This window comes from Phoxinus phoxinus, assembly GCF_949152265.1.
Source record: "Phoxinus phoxinus genome assembly, chromosome: 17".
In the NCBI taxonomy this organism is placed as follows: domain Eukaryota; kingdom Metazoa; phylum Chordata; class Actinopteri; order Cypriniformes; family Leuciscidae; genus Phoxinus; species Phoxinus phoxinus.
This window is the reverse complement of record NC_136892.1, coordinates 26,140,908-26,160,737: the sequence shown is the minus strand read 5'-3', so window position 1 is coordinate 26,160,737 and position 19,830 is coordinate 26,140,908. Positions and strand designations below refer to the sequence as shown.

Sequence of the window (19,830 nt, the reverse complement as noted above, 5' to 3'; positions counted from 1 at the left end):
GAATCCAAGTCTTTTGACCATGAATGTCACAGGATGTTCCAAAAAAGATTTTCTACATTCAAAAAGGTGTTATTATGCACTAGGGGTGACAAATTGCTCTGCGTCAAATACATTTACAAATGTTACATACATAGTGTGTCAAATATTCAAAAAATGAACTCCAAAACTGTTTCTGCTTGTGCAACAGGTGAGGCAATGTGATTTTAGACCCATCTGCACCCTTTCTTTCTTTATTTAAAAAATCAAATCATCATTTAAAAAAAAAAAAGATCATAGACAATACTTCAGAAGTTATAATAAGGCATATGTTTAATTCTTCTTGTCTTCATTTCTGTTGTTTAGTGGAACTGAAGTATGTTAACGAACCCACCCATTTCTAGCAACTGCTGTCAAACCAGAACAAAGAAAGTGTTGTTCTCTGTGGCCTAATTCTGTGATAAATCTATTGATTGAGTTTGGAAATACAGGCCAAACTGAGGTGATGCCAGGCAAGATAAAACACTAAAAATAGAACAAATGTTTGTAATCTTTTAAAGAATGTAAAAAAAAAAAAAAAAAATGCCTACAGTAAAAAAGGGAATTGCTTAACCTTACCATATAGAGTGAGTGATATATAAAGAATGTGGGTTAACCTACAGTGAAAATCTGACGTACTCACAAAAAAATGAGTCATCTTATAATGCACAGTGAAAAACATTAAAAGGATGGAATATAGCAGCACAAATAGCTAAATAGGACTAAAATACATTTTTGTAACAGGTAATTGCGACTTTAAAGTCTGCGAGAAACAAAATCAGAATTGTAATATATAAACTCGCAACTGTGAGAAAAAAACTGTGAAAATTTCTCGCAGTCGCAAGTTTATATCTCCTAATATATGACTAGAATTGTGAGATATAAAATCGCAATTGCGAGAGGAAAAAAAAAAGTCAGAATTGTGTTAAAAAGTTGCAATTGCCTTTTTTATTCCGTGGCGGAAACAAGCTTCTATAGTAATCTTAGCAGGCAGTTTTTTTTAACTGAAATTAAACTGAGTGTTTTGGACAACAAAATCTGCATCTTATTAAAAACTGTTTCTTTATCATGTTACAAAGTGTGTTGAGTAAGCAAGCATGACATTAATGCATTTAGAAAAGTACAGAATTTTGTGTCAGAGATTTCAATGATGCATTTACTGTAAAAAGAGACATATCTGCTGGTGGTTTTCATAACATTAAATTTCACTTATGATTAATTTCAACACTTTTTGTTAGGGGGGAAACTATTTCCTTGTAATGCTTAACATTGAAAAATCCTTAAATTTGTGTTATACCAGTAGTGTTTTATTAAAACCTGTTTTGCCACATCTTATGATGAATTATCTCCGTTGATCACCCATTTTAACACATCCACCCACCCATATCTGTGTTTCTCTTTTGTTCAAGAATATAACTGGGTTTCCAAGATGCCGAAAACGGTTGAGTGAAGGGTCAATAGTGCAAGGTTGGCTAACTGGCAATAGTTTGTATCTTTCTAAATGCGGCATTACTGGAATCATTGTGGGCGAAATGGTATTTGGAATCAAAAGGAAAGTTCAAAAGTGAATCTCTAAGGGTGTAACATTCATTTGATTTCTTCCGACAATCTTAAAATATGACTTTTATGAATTACTCCATTAAATAATCAATTGTGATGGACAATATTTGAAAAGATATTATACTTATATTATAATTCGTATAAAACTTAATCTAAATTTGTGATATACAGTAGAAGTAACACTCCGAATTCTTGATCACTCGTTGTTTGTATTGCACTCTTGTCTTTCAAGTGGCTTACATGTTCAGGAATGTGGGCAAAGCAGAGCTGAACAAGTATGCCATTGTTCTTTGATAGTTTTGGGGAAGATTTCTTATGAATGCAGTTCCTGAATCAAATTCCCAAATTGACAGCCAACGAATAAATGAATACATTTCATAGCAATCGATTATGCTCGCCCATTCTTTTCAAATATTGTCCATCACAATTATTGGAATCATTCATTCTTTCTTTCTAAAATCGAGCCTTTTCTCTCCTTTTAAGACTTTGAAAGAGTAATTTATGTTTTTATATCATCACGCTTAGACTATTGCAACACACTGAACTGTGGAATGAACGTCACTTCCTTGGCCCGTCTCCAGTTGGTCCAAAATGCGTCAGCAAGACTCTTAGGGCGACTTATATTACTTCTGTGTTAGCATCATTGCTGTTGCAATGTTTTAATCATAGGTTTTAATGCATCCAAACAGCTGTTGCTGTTTTAATAGTCCTAAATGAATAAACTAAACTTGAAACTTATTTTTTGTGAACCAAAATAGTTCATTCTGTTTCTATTATTTAATAAATCTAAATTATGGGATGGATTAATGCTTTGTTGCTTCACAGGTCATTCTTGAAAACCAAGCCTTGCTAACTTAGCTAATACAGTCTCATGCATGAATATCAGAAGGGGGACAAGCAGAGATATAAGGCAATTACTAATTTTCATTCTATGATCACAAGGTAAAAAGTGACCAGACTTTTTGGTTACACTTTATTTCGATTGTCCACTGTAGACATTCTACTGACAATAAGTTATTTTGCAACTACACATCAACTAACTCTCATCAGAGTATTAATAGACTAGTAGACTTTAAGGTTAGGGTTCGGGTTAGTAGAATAAGTTTACATGTTGCTAAGTTGTCAGAATGTCTGTTGGAGGAGCATCAAAATAGGCAAAGTAAGCAGATATTAAGCAGACAATCTACTAATACTCTCAGGGCTTAAAATTAAGTTTTTGACCAGCCACTGTGGCTAGTTGTTTTCCAAAGTTACTAGCAACTCACTGGCCACAATTTTTACATTGATACCATGGGAAACCTGCCATATAGATACAGTATATTTAAAAAATATCTCATAATTTGACTCACCAAGACCGGCATTTTGACATTATTTGCAGCGAAAAGGAACTCAATTTAGTACTGAGAGGCGGCTTTACGTTCCCTTTTCATTTGGGAATCAGTAAAATGATGTGCAATATGCACAATCCCACGCTGAAATTCAAACCCTGTAACATATTCCTCCGGAGCAAACGTGTCAACTCGCTCTCAGAGAAATGAGAGAGGGAGAAAGTAGCTGGTATTGTGTATCTATTCTGCGAAAAATGATTATTGAAAGCAGATATTTTAATATCGATATGTATCAAATTCTATATTTTTGACAACATTGCTCTTGGTTTATTATTTCAGATGCTTTTTTAAAAGACAATTGAAAAAAAGATACATTCAGTGACTGCGTTATACGCCACTGTTGAAATCCACCCGCATTTGCACGGGTGTAAATGTTAAGCCCTGACTACCCTAATGAGAGTTAGTTGACATGTAGTTGCAAAATTACTTATAGTATAATATGGACCATCAAAATAAAGTGTAAACATTTTTTAATACATGCATGACCGAAACTATTGGGGAAAACAGCAAAGAGGGGGGGGGGGGGGGGGGGGGGAGCGATAGCAACACATAAACAGCAAAGTAAACACCCCCCAAATGAAACTATGAGCAGGAACATTCTGTCAGGTTGACAGCAAAAATGCAGCCTATACATCAGGCATTGCTCAAATATTTTGAAGACAATATCTAAATAAGAATTTTTTCAGTCGACAAAAATCGACAGTTGAGTGATACCTGATTTTAGTAGCCACTGGGAAACTTACATTTACAACGTTCAGTTACATTCCTTATCAAGTTTACAAAACTTTGACAAAGGGAAAATATTTTTACCTTGATCTGAGGCTTAACAACAGACAAAGGATTTAAACAGGGTATGACAGGACAAGTCACACTACACATTTTGTAACAAGCATTGCATCATGTTGGCATAACAAACAACTGCAAAAAAATATATAGAACAAATCCATTCAAACAAATTATTGATGGGATAGTTGATGGGATAGTTTTGGTTGGGACAGCCAAAAATATATATTTTTTTATAGTTTTATTTTCAGTTACCGGTACATGAAACAAAACATACATACATAACATTACAATGGTAATTTTTCTTTTACAAAACCAAACTAGGCTATATAACGAAAACAAAAAACAAAAAAACACACAATTCAGACCTCACTTATTAAGCTGTACTAATAATTAATATAAAATATAAGGAATGTCATTGCAATTAATTTGCAATAAGAGAAGGTAAATGCTCCGGGGTGCAATATGAAATGAGTTGATTGATCCATTGATTTTCTTGATGAAGAACGAGTCGACTTCCAGTTCACTAATATTATTTTTTTGACCCTAGGTTGAAAAAAGGGAACCATCCCTTTAACTCACATGTGATGTTTATATGAAGGCCATTAGGGAATAATGTCTCAGTTCTCATTCAGAAGTAGAAGATTCTGTGTCCTTGCTATGTGCATATGTGAGTAGAGAAGATTGCTTTACACATGTGCAGGATCCGAAGCTTGGAAGGGTATACGAAGGAATACTCGATTTCCCGATCTCTCAACATTCCCGATCTCTTCACCTCCATGTAAGCTTTCCGATCCTTCTGCAGCTCCGCGCTTAAATCAGCGAAGAAATTTATGCGCTGGTTTTTAAAGTATACCTCATTATGTTCTCTCGCAAGTTGAAGGATTTTCTGCTTCTCTCTGAAGTTCAGGAGTTTCGCCACGATTATCCTTGCAGTCGTTCTGTTCGACTGAATATTTCTTGTGCGCCCCTCTCAATTGTCGGAGGAGATCTCTGGGCGCCAAGGGATTATCTCTGGGATAATGTGTTCCTGAAACTAGACCATATTGCATCCCTCGTATTTTTCCGGCAAGTTAACAATACGAATGTTAGATCTCCTGCTTCTGTTCTCCAGGTCTTGCACTTTATCTTTAAGGTATTAGCAAATTTTTTGCTAATGTCCTCTTTGCTGGCTTTGATCTCCTTCCACAGAGTCTGTAAAGATACTTCACCTTCCACATCTTCGGCCATACGTTAGCGTGTCGAGGTCGTTAGCATCGGAAGTGTTGCTAATTTGCCGTGTTTTACGTCCTTTTCGACGTAAATTGTGTTCTGCCATAAACAATTATGAATTTCCAGATACTTAATAGCAGGGGTCACCTGCAGAGCTGCTTAATAGACTCAAAATTCTTCCAGGTAGGGAGATTAATGAAGGATTTTCGACAAATAATATAGCTAATCAGCGGAGCTTGGCCCCCCCCCGATATTATTTATCTCATGTACTGTTATTTTTCTGTGAAACACAAAATAACAAATTTAGAGGATGCTTTTTCTCTTACAATGAAAGTTCAGAGTAACCGCGGCTGTGTCAGTAATCACAGCTCCAAACATCCTGAACTAGTTGTATGGATAAGACTGAAGATTATTAAAAATATTAAATGTCCACGACAAGAGTCATAAAAGCCGAATTTCAATTTGGTTTCCTCAGTTTAACTAAGTTCAGCGCATTTTTTTTAAAGCATGACAGCACTTGTTCACCTTACTTATTTACGGTTTGTTGTACTTTAAATCTTATGGTCTTGTTCTTCTCCATACGTTTATCAGCCAATTAGGGGAAAATCCAGCTTGGTAGGTTTTTAATGTCAGTGATGATAACACTTGCCCTTTAAGTGCATCAGTTCCTCATTCCCAAAAAAGTGGACATGCGCATGCAAATACAGTAAGAATGCAAACACGTTAATTACACGTTTACATTTATGCAAATATAACTTGTTTATCAACCCTAAAAAAAGATCATCAAAACCTCCCTGTTCTACCTTTTTATTCCATTATCATTTTACAGGCCAAACTGTTACAAAACTCAAATCCATTTCTAACTGTTGCAGTCACTGTATAACAATAAAGGTGTATTGTGTTCAAAGGGACTCTTTGCTCACTTTAGCTCTTCGCTTATCTCGGTAAGGAACTTAAAAATGTATTTCTAATCTTCACTTTCCCAGAAATACATGCAGATTACAAAATAAAAAAGTCAGGCCTAACTGTTCTCAAAAACATGTCGCGCATGTACAAATTCTTGCATGTGCAATACCTTTTAAACTTTCACTATTTTTATACAGTCAATAAGTGAGAGTTCCTCTCATTTGTGTTTCTCTGGTAAAATACTGTGGCCCCTCCAGCTACATAAATCAATTTATAAATGAATCGCTAAACTTAAAAAAAAAAATATAAAAAAAATGCCTTACTACGAAGGTAAACTTTATAATCGAGCCTTGCAAATTTAACTTTTGATTGAACTTCCCATAAATACAGAAAATTATTTAGCATTATGCAATTACATAAGACTATATATAAAGAGTATACACTAAGGGCCCTATTTTAAAGGGACAATAAGTAGGAATTACTCCCATCTAGTGGTGAATTTGTATTTTGCATTCAAACTAATTTTGCTCTCCAGCGCCTCGCTTTTTCAAATGCGCCCTACGGTAGGCGATATGTACCAAAAAGCTTTGACAGGATGTCTTCTAATAGCACTTCGTCGAGTTTTCCTTCAGGTGAACAGGTGTGTTATTTCAAACAAACTGTAACATGACAACAAACAAACGAATGTTATGAATTACTGACTGTGAAAAACATGAAATATTGTAATAAGTAGTTATGCCCAGGGTGCGATTTGTGAAAAAAACAGAGGGGGGGATGTTTTGAAACATTTTTATTCATAAAAATAAATCATGAGAACATGAACTTCATCACTGCATTTGCAGGAATTGTAAAATCTTTTTTCTTATTAACTGAAGTAGCCCAACGCAATATTTTTACTCTAATAGCTTATCTTTCCCCACACATATGAACTGTGATCATGCAATAACGTTAACTTTACATCGCGATGCTGAGCTACAGTGAAATGATAGAAAAGACATTATCTATGATAGCAATTCGCCTCATTCACGCAAACTGGATGCGCGAATTAGGCTCGCGTCTACCGCGCTGCGCTAAACACTGCGCCGCAGGACCTCTAGACGCGCATAAACGCGTCTTTACATTGACTTAACATTGAAATCACTCGCGCCAGACGCTCAAGAGTGAGTGAGTGAGTAATCATTTTAAAATAAAATTGACTTTAATCAAAACACGGATCCGTGATAAGTTTTGTGATCCGTCTCGCCACTATGTAGTAGCACTATGATCACTTTGAGGGGAGGATAAATTTATCCCCACCGGGGATAAAAATAATTAAGCAGAGGCAGGGATACATTGACCAGAAAGGGGGAAATCCCACGCATCCCCCCCGGCAAATCGCAAAAAATATGCTCGACTGAAAAAATAGTATCGACTGAAAAAATATTTTCTGAATTATGTTCATTGTTAGATATCATCATCAGATGATTCAACAATAGGGAGAGGAAGAGGGAGAGGGAGAGGACGGAGAGGCAGTGGATCAGTGGGATCTAGGTGAGGAGGTGGACAACGAGGAAGAGGAGGAGAGCGAGAGTCAATATCACGACAAAGATGCCCGGCAGCTACGAGAGACGATCTTGATAGAATTGAAAGTTTACAAAGGCAGAGAAGAGAAGCGACCGAGGTTTGTACAATTTATGTCTAGCAATAGCAATGAATTTTCATTGTCTGTACAGTTCTCTATGCACGTAGCAAAATATTCACAACTTGAGCTAATGGATTGTTTTTGAAAAAGGAGAGCTATATAAAATTAGCCACATTAGCGACATTAACTCTTGTTTTCTGTAATCTACGGTCACGTTTCCTTTTACGTTCTATTTTTGACTTTTTTGGCGACGATGTTTTCTTATCCTGTGGCGCGGCATATGTATGGTCCATAATAACAATGCAATCCAGACTTTTAAACTTGCCGGTGCAGTTTGAAGCGCCTCTCACTGCTCTGCACCTGCGTTTCTGCTGGTTTCAGTCACGTCACGTGACTGGCTGGCTCTGAACCAAAACGCGTTGTGGAAACGCGTTGGCTTAGTACTTTTTGTCCCTCTCTGCTATTATAGTTTTGCAAGATGGTGGAACTACATGGAAGCCTCCGTGGACCTACCCGTCCCATGTATATAAAGATAATAAATTCTTCATTTATAAGGATAAGTCAGATAATTGGCCGAGGTATTTGTACACCATTGAGGACATATTTATGAATAAAAATATTGATTTTAGCTAATAAAATACCTAAAAATATACATATTGTCCCTTTAACGATCTGAAACGCAAGTATCAAACGCGAAACGCAAGTAACTTTGTGGGCGGATCTCTCGCAAATCTAAAATGGGTTGGTCTGAAGTAGCTACATTACTCATAGGTGTGGTTTGGGCGTAACATGCAATAAACCAATCAGAGCGTCTTCTCACATTCACTTTAAGAGCGGGCGCGCTTGCTCCATGGCGAATTGCTATTATAACGGCGGATTTGCCAGGCGCACTCATCTTACATGATGGTAATGGTGATTTCGACTTCAGAATTTTGTTGCCTGGTTCCTGATGGACAACCCACTTTGTCAGATGATGTCCTTATATACCTATGAGTCTTGCCACTTTTGATCAAACAGGTTTGATCCATCATTACTACAATTAACCTGAGTAATTCAATAGTCTCTGTCTGTATCCTGCAAGACTTCAACTTACGCCCACTTCAAGTTACGTCCATTCAAGTTACGTCTACTTCAAGTTACGTCCATTCAAGTTACGTCCACTTCAAGTTACGTCCACTTCAAGTTGCTCACTGTTTTTTCGACTTAAAGCAGCGCTGCACAGACCGGTTTGGATATCAAAGTACCGCGAGAGCGATTTGAGAACAGACAGTTCCGTATGCTTTTGAATCGCTCTCGCGTAGAGTTGATTAAACTGACTCTTAGCTGTTCAAGAACCGAAATGCTTGTTTTGGTATACAGTAAAGCAAGCTGTAATCTGCATTAGTGCCAGATACTGATAATGTATTGCAAGAAAACAATATTGCAATCGTTCTATCAATTATTCTTCCCACCTCAACTAAAGTGTGGAGCAAGCTCTAATAGAAGTAGACGTTTCTGTAGAATGACGGCATCTGTGTGACACTCAGCGAGACAGATTGACAAGCTCAAAGTTCCAAACGCTTTGCTCTGCCCTTGCTGCAATGTTAAAGGCAGCAATATTACTTATACACTTCGATTTACACGGTTATATCTCTGGAAACTATTATTACCGTTGACTCTATACGAGCTGGCATATTGCCGACATCGACAACATCTCATTTTGAGTTTGACATATCGCGTGGTTCTGTGTGATTTGGACAACTTCAAGTTACGCCCACTTCCTGTTACGCCCCTCTCTTGCAGTCCGCAGACAGACCCATCTCGAATAATTTGGGTAAATTTGTAAGCTAGATTTATGCCTATTTTTTCACATCTTCATGGACACCACAATGATCTCCCTCGTGTGGTATTATTTTTCTTGTAATTATGTATGGTTTGCAAAAATGGGAACTGCTGTGTCTGTGTAGATGAGAGAAGCAAAGTGCACATGCCACATTATGGCCAAGCATGCGCCTTTAAAATAGCATCTGAGTAACGCGCCTCTGACTTTAGACTAGGTTTTTCCTGGTCTGTGGAGGAATTTTTTCCTGAAACTCCAAAATAGCACCAGGGAAAGTTTGCGCCGGAACACGCCTCCTCTTTTCGCTGAATGATACATGATACATGCGTCGGCGTACAAAGTCATTTGCGCTGGGTGCAAGATAGGGCCCTCAAAGTAATGGGCATATGTCTCTCACTCATTTTAGCATGGAATATAAATTGTATCCAAAGCAACATATGAAGGCTGCAGTTTATAAACTGGTCTCATTTTGGCAGTGTTGTATAAAGTACTAGAAAGCAATACTTGAGTAAAAGTACAAGTATGGTACTAGAAAAAGACTTTGGTAGAAGTAAAAGTTACCTTTTAGAATATTACTTAAGTAAAAGTCTTAAAGTATCTGATTTATACTGTACTTAAGTATGAAAAGTAATTTTCTGATATTTAATGTACTTAAGTATTTTAAGTAAAAGTAAAAAGTTTTTTTTTTTTTTTTTTAAAGGAAGCGTTTAACTTTGATTGTGAACTTTATTGTGGATTTCTTATACTAGGCATACTATTAACTGGTACAACCTGTTGTTGTTTGTGTTTTGTAGCCTGTACTGTACTTGTGTTATCGTTTATCTCCCACTGCATGTACTTTCAGTTAGCTGCTCTACTAAGAAAAAATCAGTCTGCAATAGTGCACTGTTCTGTACAGCCTTATAATTCATTGTATTTTTCAAAAATATAATTTTATATTCAGTGCAATAGCCGTATACAGGGTTTTATAAATACAGAGGTCCCAAAAGCGATCTTGCTAGGGGGTTCGGGGGCATATTATTTTTCCACTGTCATTGGCAAAACACATATGTATATCTGTGTTAAATAGGAATCCATTGTAATAAAGTTATTCTCATTCTGGGCACAGTATGCAAAAGGCTATTGCTCTACCTGCTCTCCTCTCTCATCTCCATCTCTCGTTCTTCTTCCCTCAGTCTCTTTATCTTTACCTGTAAATCTCCCCTTCCAGAAGATAAGCTTTGCAAAATGATTATTTACGTCGGTCGTTTAAAACTTCTATCGTAAATCAGCGGTTTAGTTTAGCCACTTCACTTGCATCTTATCTCGTGAAGCGTCGCGTTGGGATTCGCGCGCGGCCGCGGCTCGCGCTTCCATGGCGGGTTCAGTTTTGCACCCTCCTTTGGCAACAAACAAGCTTTACGCTGAAATAGAGCGTGCGTAATGCAATCTAGGAGCAGTGATTCGCCAAACCTCAAACCCACATTTCTTTTCATTTTATTTTGTAGTAACGAGTAACGAAGATGCTTAGTGGAAATGTAGCGGAGTAAAAGTATACATTTTATCTAGGAAATGTAGTGAAGTAAAAGTAAAAGTTGACATAAATTTAAATAGCGAAGTAAAGTACAGATACGTGAAATTTCTACTTAAGTACAGTAACAAAGTATTTGTACTCCGTTACATTACAACACTGCATTTTGGGAACGGAAGAGAACAGGCCTGTGATCCCACCTCTTTTTTAGAGTTCCTGTAAGGACTGGACCACCATCTTTAAAGGGGTCATCGGATGCCCATTTTCCACAAGTTGGTATGATTCTTTAGGGTCTTCATGTAAAGTGTGTAACATTCTTTTGTTAAAATTCCTCAATGGTTGTGTAAAACAACACCCTTTTTACCTCCTCAAAAACAGCTCTCTTCACAGCAACCCATTTCGGTGCATGTCTCTTTAATTGATAATGAGCAACTGCTCACCGAAGCCCTCTCTTCCATGGGGGGCGTCGACACAAGACACATGCGGCTACCTTGGCGGACAGTATACAAATGGCTGAGGGAAGAAAAATGCAAATATGGGATAGTCTTTCAAGCGGTCGTGGGCGGGGCATGAGCAATATGACACCATATTGCTCAGAAAATCCAAACGGCTTGATTATTGAGTGTGTTTAGGCTTTTTGAGGATTAAAAAGGAGTGAATGGATTTTTTTCATTGTATGGTGGTTTTGTACACACACTGGAAAGACACATTTATATGCAGACACCATATAAAAGTGAATTTTGCATCCGATGACCCCTTTAAGAGTGAAATTATCTGTGCCTGCAGCAAACACTGTGTATCAGAGACAGTGTTATTTGCATAATGTGACAAAAAGGAATGTTGTTCCTTTGCCCCTAAGGGAATCTGCATAGTGATGAGGGACAGAGCTATGATTTTCGTTTCAGGATTTCCTTATGGACATACCAGCGGTTGCATGTCAGGAAATGTTGTGATGAAATGTTGAAATGTTGAAATTTAAGTTTTTAATCATTACGAATTAGAGCTGTCGTTAATCATTATAAATTAATCCAAAAAAATTACATGAAATTACACAGATAGATAGATAGATAGATATATAGATAGATAGATGATAAATAGATGATAGATAGATAGATAGATAGATAGATAGATAGATAGATAGATAGATAGATAGATAGATTGATAGATTGATAGATAGATTGATAGATAGATTGATCTGAAGGCGTTATCTTTGCTTTAACCCATTTGTGCCGGATGCTGCGCGCCGAAACATTATATCTAGCGCCGGTTACTGCGTTGCGCAACTCTGAACCTCTTGCCGGCTGCTGCGTAGCGCAGCATTTTGTATTCGTCATCCTTTTAATGACACGTGCAGCATGTAACGCACTGTCATAGGTTCAAATACACACGAGGTGGGTTTTGTTGAGTTTTTAAAGACCACGTGACCACCCAAATGTACTGTGGTTCGTTCAAAAGCCTTGTTCAGTGTGTTGGCATGCTGATATAATTGATTTATATATAATTAAATATTTTTTCTTCCCCATATGATTTTGAGAATTTTTTGAGTTATGTTAGTGCTAAGGGAGCATGTTTTAATCAAACCTGTGATTCTTACCTTCAAAATGTATTTTATTTCATGTTTCTAAGTGCTACAGAGGCTTAGATATTCAGGTTTTGGTAGACGTTGACAATTTTTAGTATTTTTTCAGAAAACCCTCAGGAGATAAGGACATTTATCCAAGAATAACATAGGTTTTTATAGGCGTTTTTAGCAGGCGTTTTAGGAGTAAATGGGTTAATATCTTTCTTGCTTTATTACCATAGGAAGCTCTGCTACTTACTCATGTCATAGAAATGCTGCCAGAAGGCTTCCATCCAGCTGTGTGTGTCTTCAGGTGTGCGCGTGACAATTGTGTAAGTGGTCTTTTCGCCACACTGGTTGGCTATGGTGATACTTTGAGTATGTAGAGCCGGATCTCTCTCTGTGACACGCACACGAGTTTCCTAAAGCAAGTACAAACACACTTGGTTTCAAGACCAGGTGTAAACAACAAATTCTGCATTTCACAAGCAGTAGCATGTAGGAACCATGTAGTAAACAACTTTCAAAACCATGTATGCTGTAATACTGGATTTAAAGACATGTGCAGCACGCTTTACAGCCTTTTCCTGGAATAACTTGCATAACATAACAAAACATAACTGCTTTAACCTAAATCCACTCTGTTGACTAAAAGATGCCACTACAACTGATGCATTGATATTCCTCACCTTATTAATGGGAATAATAAACACTGGTGTCTCTAAAGAGTCGGTATCATCTTGCTGCTGGTAACACTTCAAATCAGATCCATTCAGGACCCCGTAGACGTCTCTCCAGTCCTCAGGATTGGTCTCTGACTAGGGTACAAAAATACACGAAAGCTGAATGAATAGGGAATTGGCAAATAATGCTCAATTATTTTTAATTACAATAATACATTATTTTTTACATACCCGAATTCTGAGTTTTCCACACATGACATCTTGAGTCATACAGAGAGGCTGAGCCACGAGCTGACAGCACACATTACCATAGAGAGGCAACCAGAACGAAGAGTCCTCTGAAATACAGATGAAAACAGAAAACAGATCAAAAACAACAGATGGATGGATGGATGGTTCGAGATCTATTAACTTTTTTTTACAGATCCTAGATTTTCATTGTATTCTCAGACTTGTGGGCCTCGATATACATAAAACACATATTTAATGGGTTCTTTGAACATAAAAACCAAGGGGTTTCTCACCTGTGTCTGATATAGTCAGGTCATGGGTTCGGAAAGAGTTCTGTACGTGGCACAGGGTCAGAGATGTATGGGCCAGGAGGTGATATTTAGGGCCCCTGAGGACAAGAGGTGGTATTGAGGGTCTCTGTGAGCACAATTATTAAGAACTTAAAAGAACAAAATATTCAGTTCTGATAAAACTGAATTTAGAACATTTAGAACTGACAATAATACATGTTTTGAGTTGATGTACAAAACAATCAGAAAAACTTAATTTGAAATAATCCAACAACACTGTTGTATTTTTAATGAAGTGAAACCTAAAGAAGGCATTTCAAGAAAACATGTCCAGGTCATATATTCAAAGAAAAAAGTAAAATAATGTTCACTTAAAATTGATATATTTTGCTAATATTTTACAAAAAAATTATAATTATATTTTAGTACATTAAGATTTTTTTATTATGACAATTACAATCACAGCTGTCCACCTAAATTCTTAATGGCCCCAGATATTTTAATTTTGAATTTGTTTGTAATTTTCATTAGGGTCAATGATGATTCTGTAATGTAATAAAAACCAAACAAACAAAAAAAGACAGTCAAATAAATACAAATATAATTATGTGTAATTACAATTAAAATAATGAAATAATAAGAATAAAAAGAGATCAATTATTTTAAGTGGTGCTTTATTCTCATGAAAATAATGTCACAACATTTAATTTTTAATGATTCAAAAATATTGTGTGTGTGGGGGGGGGGGGGGGGGGAATCTTCCAGAGATGTTTTGAAATATGAAAAATAAATTCTTGGCAGGCTTCATGAGATTCACCCTAAAAATATTTAACTGCTTTCAACATCTCTCACCATCTATCTCTTTCTTTTTCTCTACTATGCTTTTTTGGCCCTCGTCTCAGACAGACAGAAAATAAAAAGTCAAGGTGTGTCTGACAGTCACTACAGATGCATATGTTTATGTTTGTAAACTGGTTTTGGCAGATGCAGCCCCATGTGTGAGACTGTTTCTACATTAAAACATTTTCCAGTGTCTATGTCATGAATCTGTGTGTACACGGTATATGAGATATTTCTGTCGGTGATAGCATATATACTGCCACCTCACCGTACACACAGAGCGGGCAGCAGAACCGGCGATTCTCCTCCGGGTGAACTCCCTCCTCCCGAAACGGTTCTACTGCCATGGGAACTACAGGAAGCTGCTGTCTCCAAAGTTGCCATGAACTTCTTACTGGAGGCACTTCCCAGCCGGCTCAGTCTCCGAGTGGAGAAGCCCGCGCTGAACTCTTCCTCCACACAGCAGCTGTAGAGCTCCACCCGCAGGTCAAAGCCTGGAAGTGCGTCAGTGCTATCAACACAATATATGATGACTCAGAGAGGATAAAATTATATATAAAATTATTTATTTAACTATTGAGATTTGTTTAGGGAACAAATGGTTTCAGAAACAATTTAAAGACTACACTAATCAAGCATTATCACTAATAAATATGATATGACATGATGAGATATTAACAATTTAAAGGATATTTTTGACATGAAAAAAAAGAGAGTAAAAAATCAAAAAAGTGATCCATTCATTTTGGAGAAATAATAGGAAGTAAAAGGAAACGCATCTCACAATATCACTGGTTCATTGAAACAGATGTCTGTGAGCGTCCTGTCCACTATTACGAGATCTGTATCGTGAATCTCCGTGCCCGCCTGCAGCAGACAGAACACGGCACACTGGTGCAGCTCTGAACAGAGAAAAGAGGGACAGGAAGACGTGTGGAAAATATGTGGAAAAAAATAACTTTGTGGGCATATATACTGTATTTGTCAAACTCACCTCCTTTGTTTTTGAAATACTCTGAGTCTTTCCACATGAGAGGAATACGAATATCTGAGGATAAGCAAAGAAGAAGAAAAATCAAAGTAAATAAATATAGCCTACACATGGTGAGGTGTTCCGTTTTTCTCTGTGTGTAACCCCACCTGAAATGGCTACTTTTCCAGTACAAGGTAATCGCTCAGACCCTCCATCAGATGACCTGAAACCATTCAATCAATGGATCAAAGGCTCTGTTCCAGACATAGACAACATTTTAACTGCACTTATAGCAAAACAATTACAACAGGTAGGCATCATAATGTTATACTTTTTCTATATCTATCTATCTATCTGACCAAAGCCTCAGAGATCTACCTTCGTCCTGCTCTCTGCATAGCCTGGGCTTGCTTCATGCGCTGCAGCTGGGTCATGAGGGCCAGTATGCGGCTGTTGGATGTGAGGAGAGTCTTGGAAGCCTCCAGAGCCTGTTCTCTCTGAGAACATGCCGCTAACAGCTTACAGGTCCCCTCTCTGATCCTCACCTCCCTCTCGATCTGCCTCTGAACCTCACAGTCCTGCAGATTGATGGAGAAAGAGACAAGAGTAGTCATAACCTTAGACAGTTAACCCAAACCATTAACTGACCGTCTGATGCATATTAAAGCAAACAAACAAACAAAATGGCTGATATATATCAGTGTTTTTTTTATTGTTTTTTTTTATTAGTTCTATTTTTATATTTTAATGTAATTGTTTTTAGTTTTTTTGGTAATTACGTTATCTGCTTTTTGAAATTTTATTCATTTAGGTTTAATTGGATTTTTATTTCTGTTTATTATTTATTTCAGCAAAGATTATGCTATATGGTTACTTTACTTTTTGAACTCTTTATCTCCGGAAAATCATCCTCCTAAGCTACACACATACCGACAGCGCTTTCAGTTTAAGCTTGGATAAGCCATGATCTGAGACTAAGCCCCAAACCCCAAAAGCATGTCTTTTGTTTTATGTAATTAAGTTCAGTTAAGGTGAAGCAATTTAGCTTTACCTCCAGAAAGTGCATTTTATTTTGAAGTATTTTAAGCCATTTGTATAGATTAGCATGAGACGTGTTGTTAAATGGGGTTAATTTTGTCACATGCCCAGCTTACTCGAATTAACTCGCTTGTGGAATCGACCAGAAATGAAACTTGTTAGTTGCATTTGAATAAACTTTCAGTTTAAATATAAATAATATTTGTTACAATTACTTTATTAGTGTTGTACTTTATTGTATTAGCTGTGCTGTTATAATGTTATAATTAAAGATAGTTTTTGTTAATTGAAATAAAGCTGCTTGAAATAAAATAAAAATAAAATATAAACATCAGATTAAAAACTTGAGATTCTTCCTAATGTGCCAGCAAAACCACATCCTCATAACACACACTCGAGAGCTCAGAAAACATTCAGCCAGCAAGAAACACATAGAGCTAAACGGCGCTAAAACAAAACAGATTGTTTTCTATTCCCGTACTCATTCTAAGTTTATAGTCTGCATACAGTGAGCCAGTAAAATACCTCTTTAATCTGTTCACATCCTCTCAAATGTGACGTAAAGAGCCGCGGTTATGTAAGAGTTGGAAGGGAGTGATATAAGTGTGTGTTTTATAATCACCACCATGTATGTTAATAAGAAATCTGAGGGTTTATCAATCCGGAACAAATTATTTATGCATAAAAATAAAACGTATTAAAGGAATTTATTTACCAATGTAATTATCAGTTTACATTGTCGTCAAAACACAACTAAATATGTGTCAAAGGATCTAAAAAAAAAAAAAAAAAAGATTAGGCCAATAATGTGGACAGTTTAAGGGTTGATATGGACTGTAAACTGATAATGTTTGTGCTATGGCTGAAAATCAATTCAGACAGCTGGTAACACCCAGGGGATTTTGATTCTGGAACAATTTATATTTTATGTTTAATTATGAAGTTAATAGACTCAAATAATAATTTCAGTGTGATTTATGACGCATGATTTATGTTGTATTAATGACGGTCAGTTCTTAATTGTGCATTTAAAGGAATCGTTCATCTATAGATGAAAATTGTCATCATTTGATGCATTGATGCACTTCTACTGCATGCTTTATGGCTTCAAGTTCAACCGACTTGAAATTATCTTGCATAAATTACTTTTAATTGGGGGCTTCACAGCACACTCCTCGTTCACTTTTATTATACTGAAAAAAGCATGTGCTCAATGAACCAAAATATTCTTTAGAAATGATCTTTTGTGTTCCACAGAAGGACGAAAGCCATACAGGTTTAGAGTGGCATGAGGGCGAGTAAATGAATAGCGAACTATGCATAAGTGTTCAGTTACACAAAAGCACTTACTGAAGATTGATCTCGGCACACTTCCAAAGAATAGGACGTGTGTGTTCGCTCTTAAACGCCTGGCCTGACTAATAGTATATTAAATGTTGCTGCTGCTTACTCAATGCCTGGCCGCTCTGTTGACAACCACCAAGTAGTGACATGAAATTCCCCCAGGATCACGTCTTCTATGTCTGAGAACGATTTCAAACATGCTTTTGTTTGTTGTTTCTAATACATCATTACAGCAAATTGGCTGGTTTTATAGCTCCAAAATACTGTTTAGAAAAACTGAAGGCGGCTAATAGAACCGTCAGTGCCAGAAACAAATGAGACAAGTGTCGCTATAAAATGAGTGTGGATACTAGCACTGCTATAATTTGATCTCTGAGAAATGTTTTGTATTGAAATGTTGTTACTTTTCTGAAACTAGAGACGCATGTGAAATTACTGCCAAGGAGGAAACAAACATGAAAGAGATTAAAGAGAATACACAAGTTTATAAAAAAAAGTCTAGAAAATCAGTGTTTTTTTCTAGACTGACTTTTTTTATAGCCTCGTGTATTAAAGAATCTCTTTCATGTTTGTTTCCTCCTCGGCAGTAATTTCACATCTGTCTATAGTTTCAGAAAAGTAAAAGACTAGTAGCCTATTCTTTTCTCCATACTATGGAAGTCAAAGGAGTAGACTACTGTTTAGTTATCGACATTTTTCAATTTTGTGTTCAGCAGAAAAAAGAAATTCATACAGGTTTGGAACAACTTTAGTGTGAGTAATAAATCATGATATAATTTTCCTTTTTGGGAGATCTGATCTGATCCATGTTTTATTACATGAAGAGGGGACTTCATGTAATAAATATTACACAAATAGCCATAGTAAATCCAAACTCCTACAAAATCCTGCACAATAAAATCAGATCCAATGTAAACTTTTGCCCTTTCTAGCCATATAACGTTAATAATCCTACTGTAGGCTATAGCCTACATTGTCTCATTTCCTCACTTAGACTACCACTAAAGCATTTTACGAGAAACTTCTGAGGAAATGTTGATAGGCCTATGTACACATACAATAAGAACTAACTCTCCAAAGTCTCCTGAGATATGAATGAGCAGCAACTGAGCAAAGAAAGAAGCAGTTTCGGTAGTGTTGTGATAAGTTTGTGGTGGTTCTGCACATGCGCAGGTGCTGCAGCGATCGCTCACCTGTGCGGAATCCTCCAGCACGCTCAGGCGGAATTGGCCTCTCTTCACCTCCATCTCCATCGCGGATCCGCGGGCCACAGTGGCTCTGGAACTTTGGTTTCTGCAGAACATTATTGCTCTATGTTGAAAATCCAACTCAGAACCATCCGAAGCGACCGAGTGTTTACTAAGTGAAACTGCTCAATTAAAATAAAGTTAAATCCCGTCCCAAATGTATAAATATATATATTAAAGGCGCCATTAGTATATTTGTTCTAAAATCCTTCTGGACATGTTGAAACAACTATGGAAAACGGGGTGTTTTTCCTCAGTTCGTGGTGTGGGTGGCGCCTAGAGTTGTGAACACACTCAAACAGCGCCACTATTGTGGTTGTTTAGTGAATTTAACTTTGGGAGGCTATTAAAGGTTATCCAATGGCAGGCACAGACTTTTTTATTCCACCAGGGGGCGATTGACGGCTCAAAAAAATCCTCCATTATAACCTATTTTTTTACAGTCTATGATTATAACACATTCAAATTTCATGAAATATTTTGTATAATTTGATACATCTACACGCTAAAACGAATCATTTGAATCTATAAATTCTGAATATTAATTGCGGACATCTACAAATCGAAACCCCCACCAACAATCTCTATAAACAACAAACAAACAAAAACACGTAGTAAATAAGCTAGTAAGTTACCCTATATCATGAATCCATTTTCCAAACAGTGTTTCTGTCTTATCCCGAATTACTACGTTATATTCGGACTATTTTAAACGGGCTCGGGTCGTACTGCGGGGTAGCCCATATGTAACTGAGCGACTCGTCGACATAAACAGAGAGATCTCCGGCTAAAATGTTCTTCCGCAAGAT

The 19,830-nt window shown here is 36.9% G+C and overlaps 1 protein-coding gene across 2 annotated transcripts in view; it reads right to left on the bottom strand.

Annotated features, from left to right (window-relative positions):
• rtknb (rhotekin b) overlaps nucleotides 1–19,806 on the bottom strand; it is a 35,009-nt gene extending 15,203 nt beyond the window's left edge. Inside the window, exons 1-11 of one of the 2 annotated variants that reach the window (XM_079587163.1) lie at nucleotides 19,657–19,806; nucleotides 18,968–19,067; nucleotides 15,771–15,970; nucleotides 15,560–15,615; nucleotides 15,414–15,467; nucleotides 15,204–15,321; nucleotides 14,688–14,930; nucleotides 13,583–13,677; nucleotides 13,290–13,396; nucleotides 13,065–13,193; nucleotides 12,635–12,797 (exon numbers count right to left, since the gene is read on the bottom strand). In XM_079587163.1, the coding sequence (XP_079443289.1) occupies nucleotides 12,635–12,797; nucleotides 13,065–13,193; nucleotides 13,290–13,396; nucleotides 13,583–13,677; nucleotides 14,688–14,930; nucleotides 15,204–15,321; nucleotides 15,414–15,467; nucleotides 15,560–15,615; nucleotides 15,771–15,970; nucleotides 18,968–19,027 (1,225 nt within the window). In that variant the 5' untranslated portion in view covers nucleotides 19,028–19,067; nucleotides 19,657–19,806. Of the gene's footprint in view, nucleotides 1–12,634; nucleotides 12,798–13,064; nucleotides 13,194–13,289; nucleotides 13,397–13,582; nucleotides 13,678–14,687; nucleotides 14,931–15,203; nucleotides 15,322–15,413; nucleotides 15,468–15,559; nucleotides 15,616–15,770; nucleotides 15,971–18,967; nucleotides 19,325–19,656 lie in introns of those variants that run through there. The other variant, XM_079587162.1, reaches the window with a different exon arrangement.
• Between the last annotated feature and the right edge of the window lie 24 nt (nucleotides 19,807–19,830).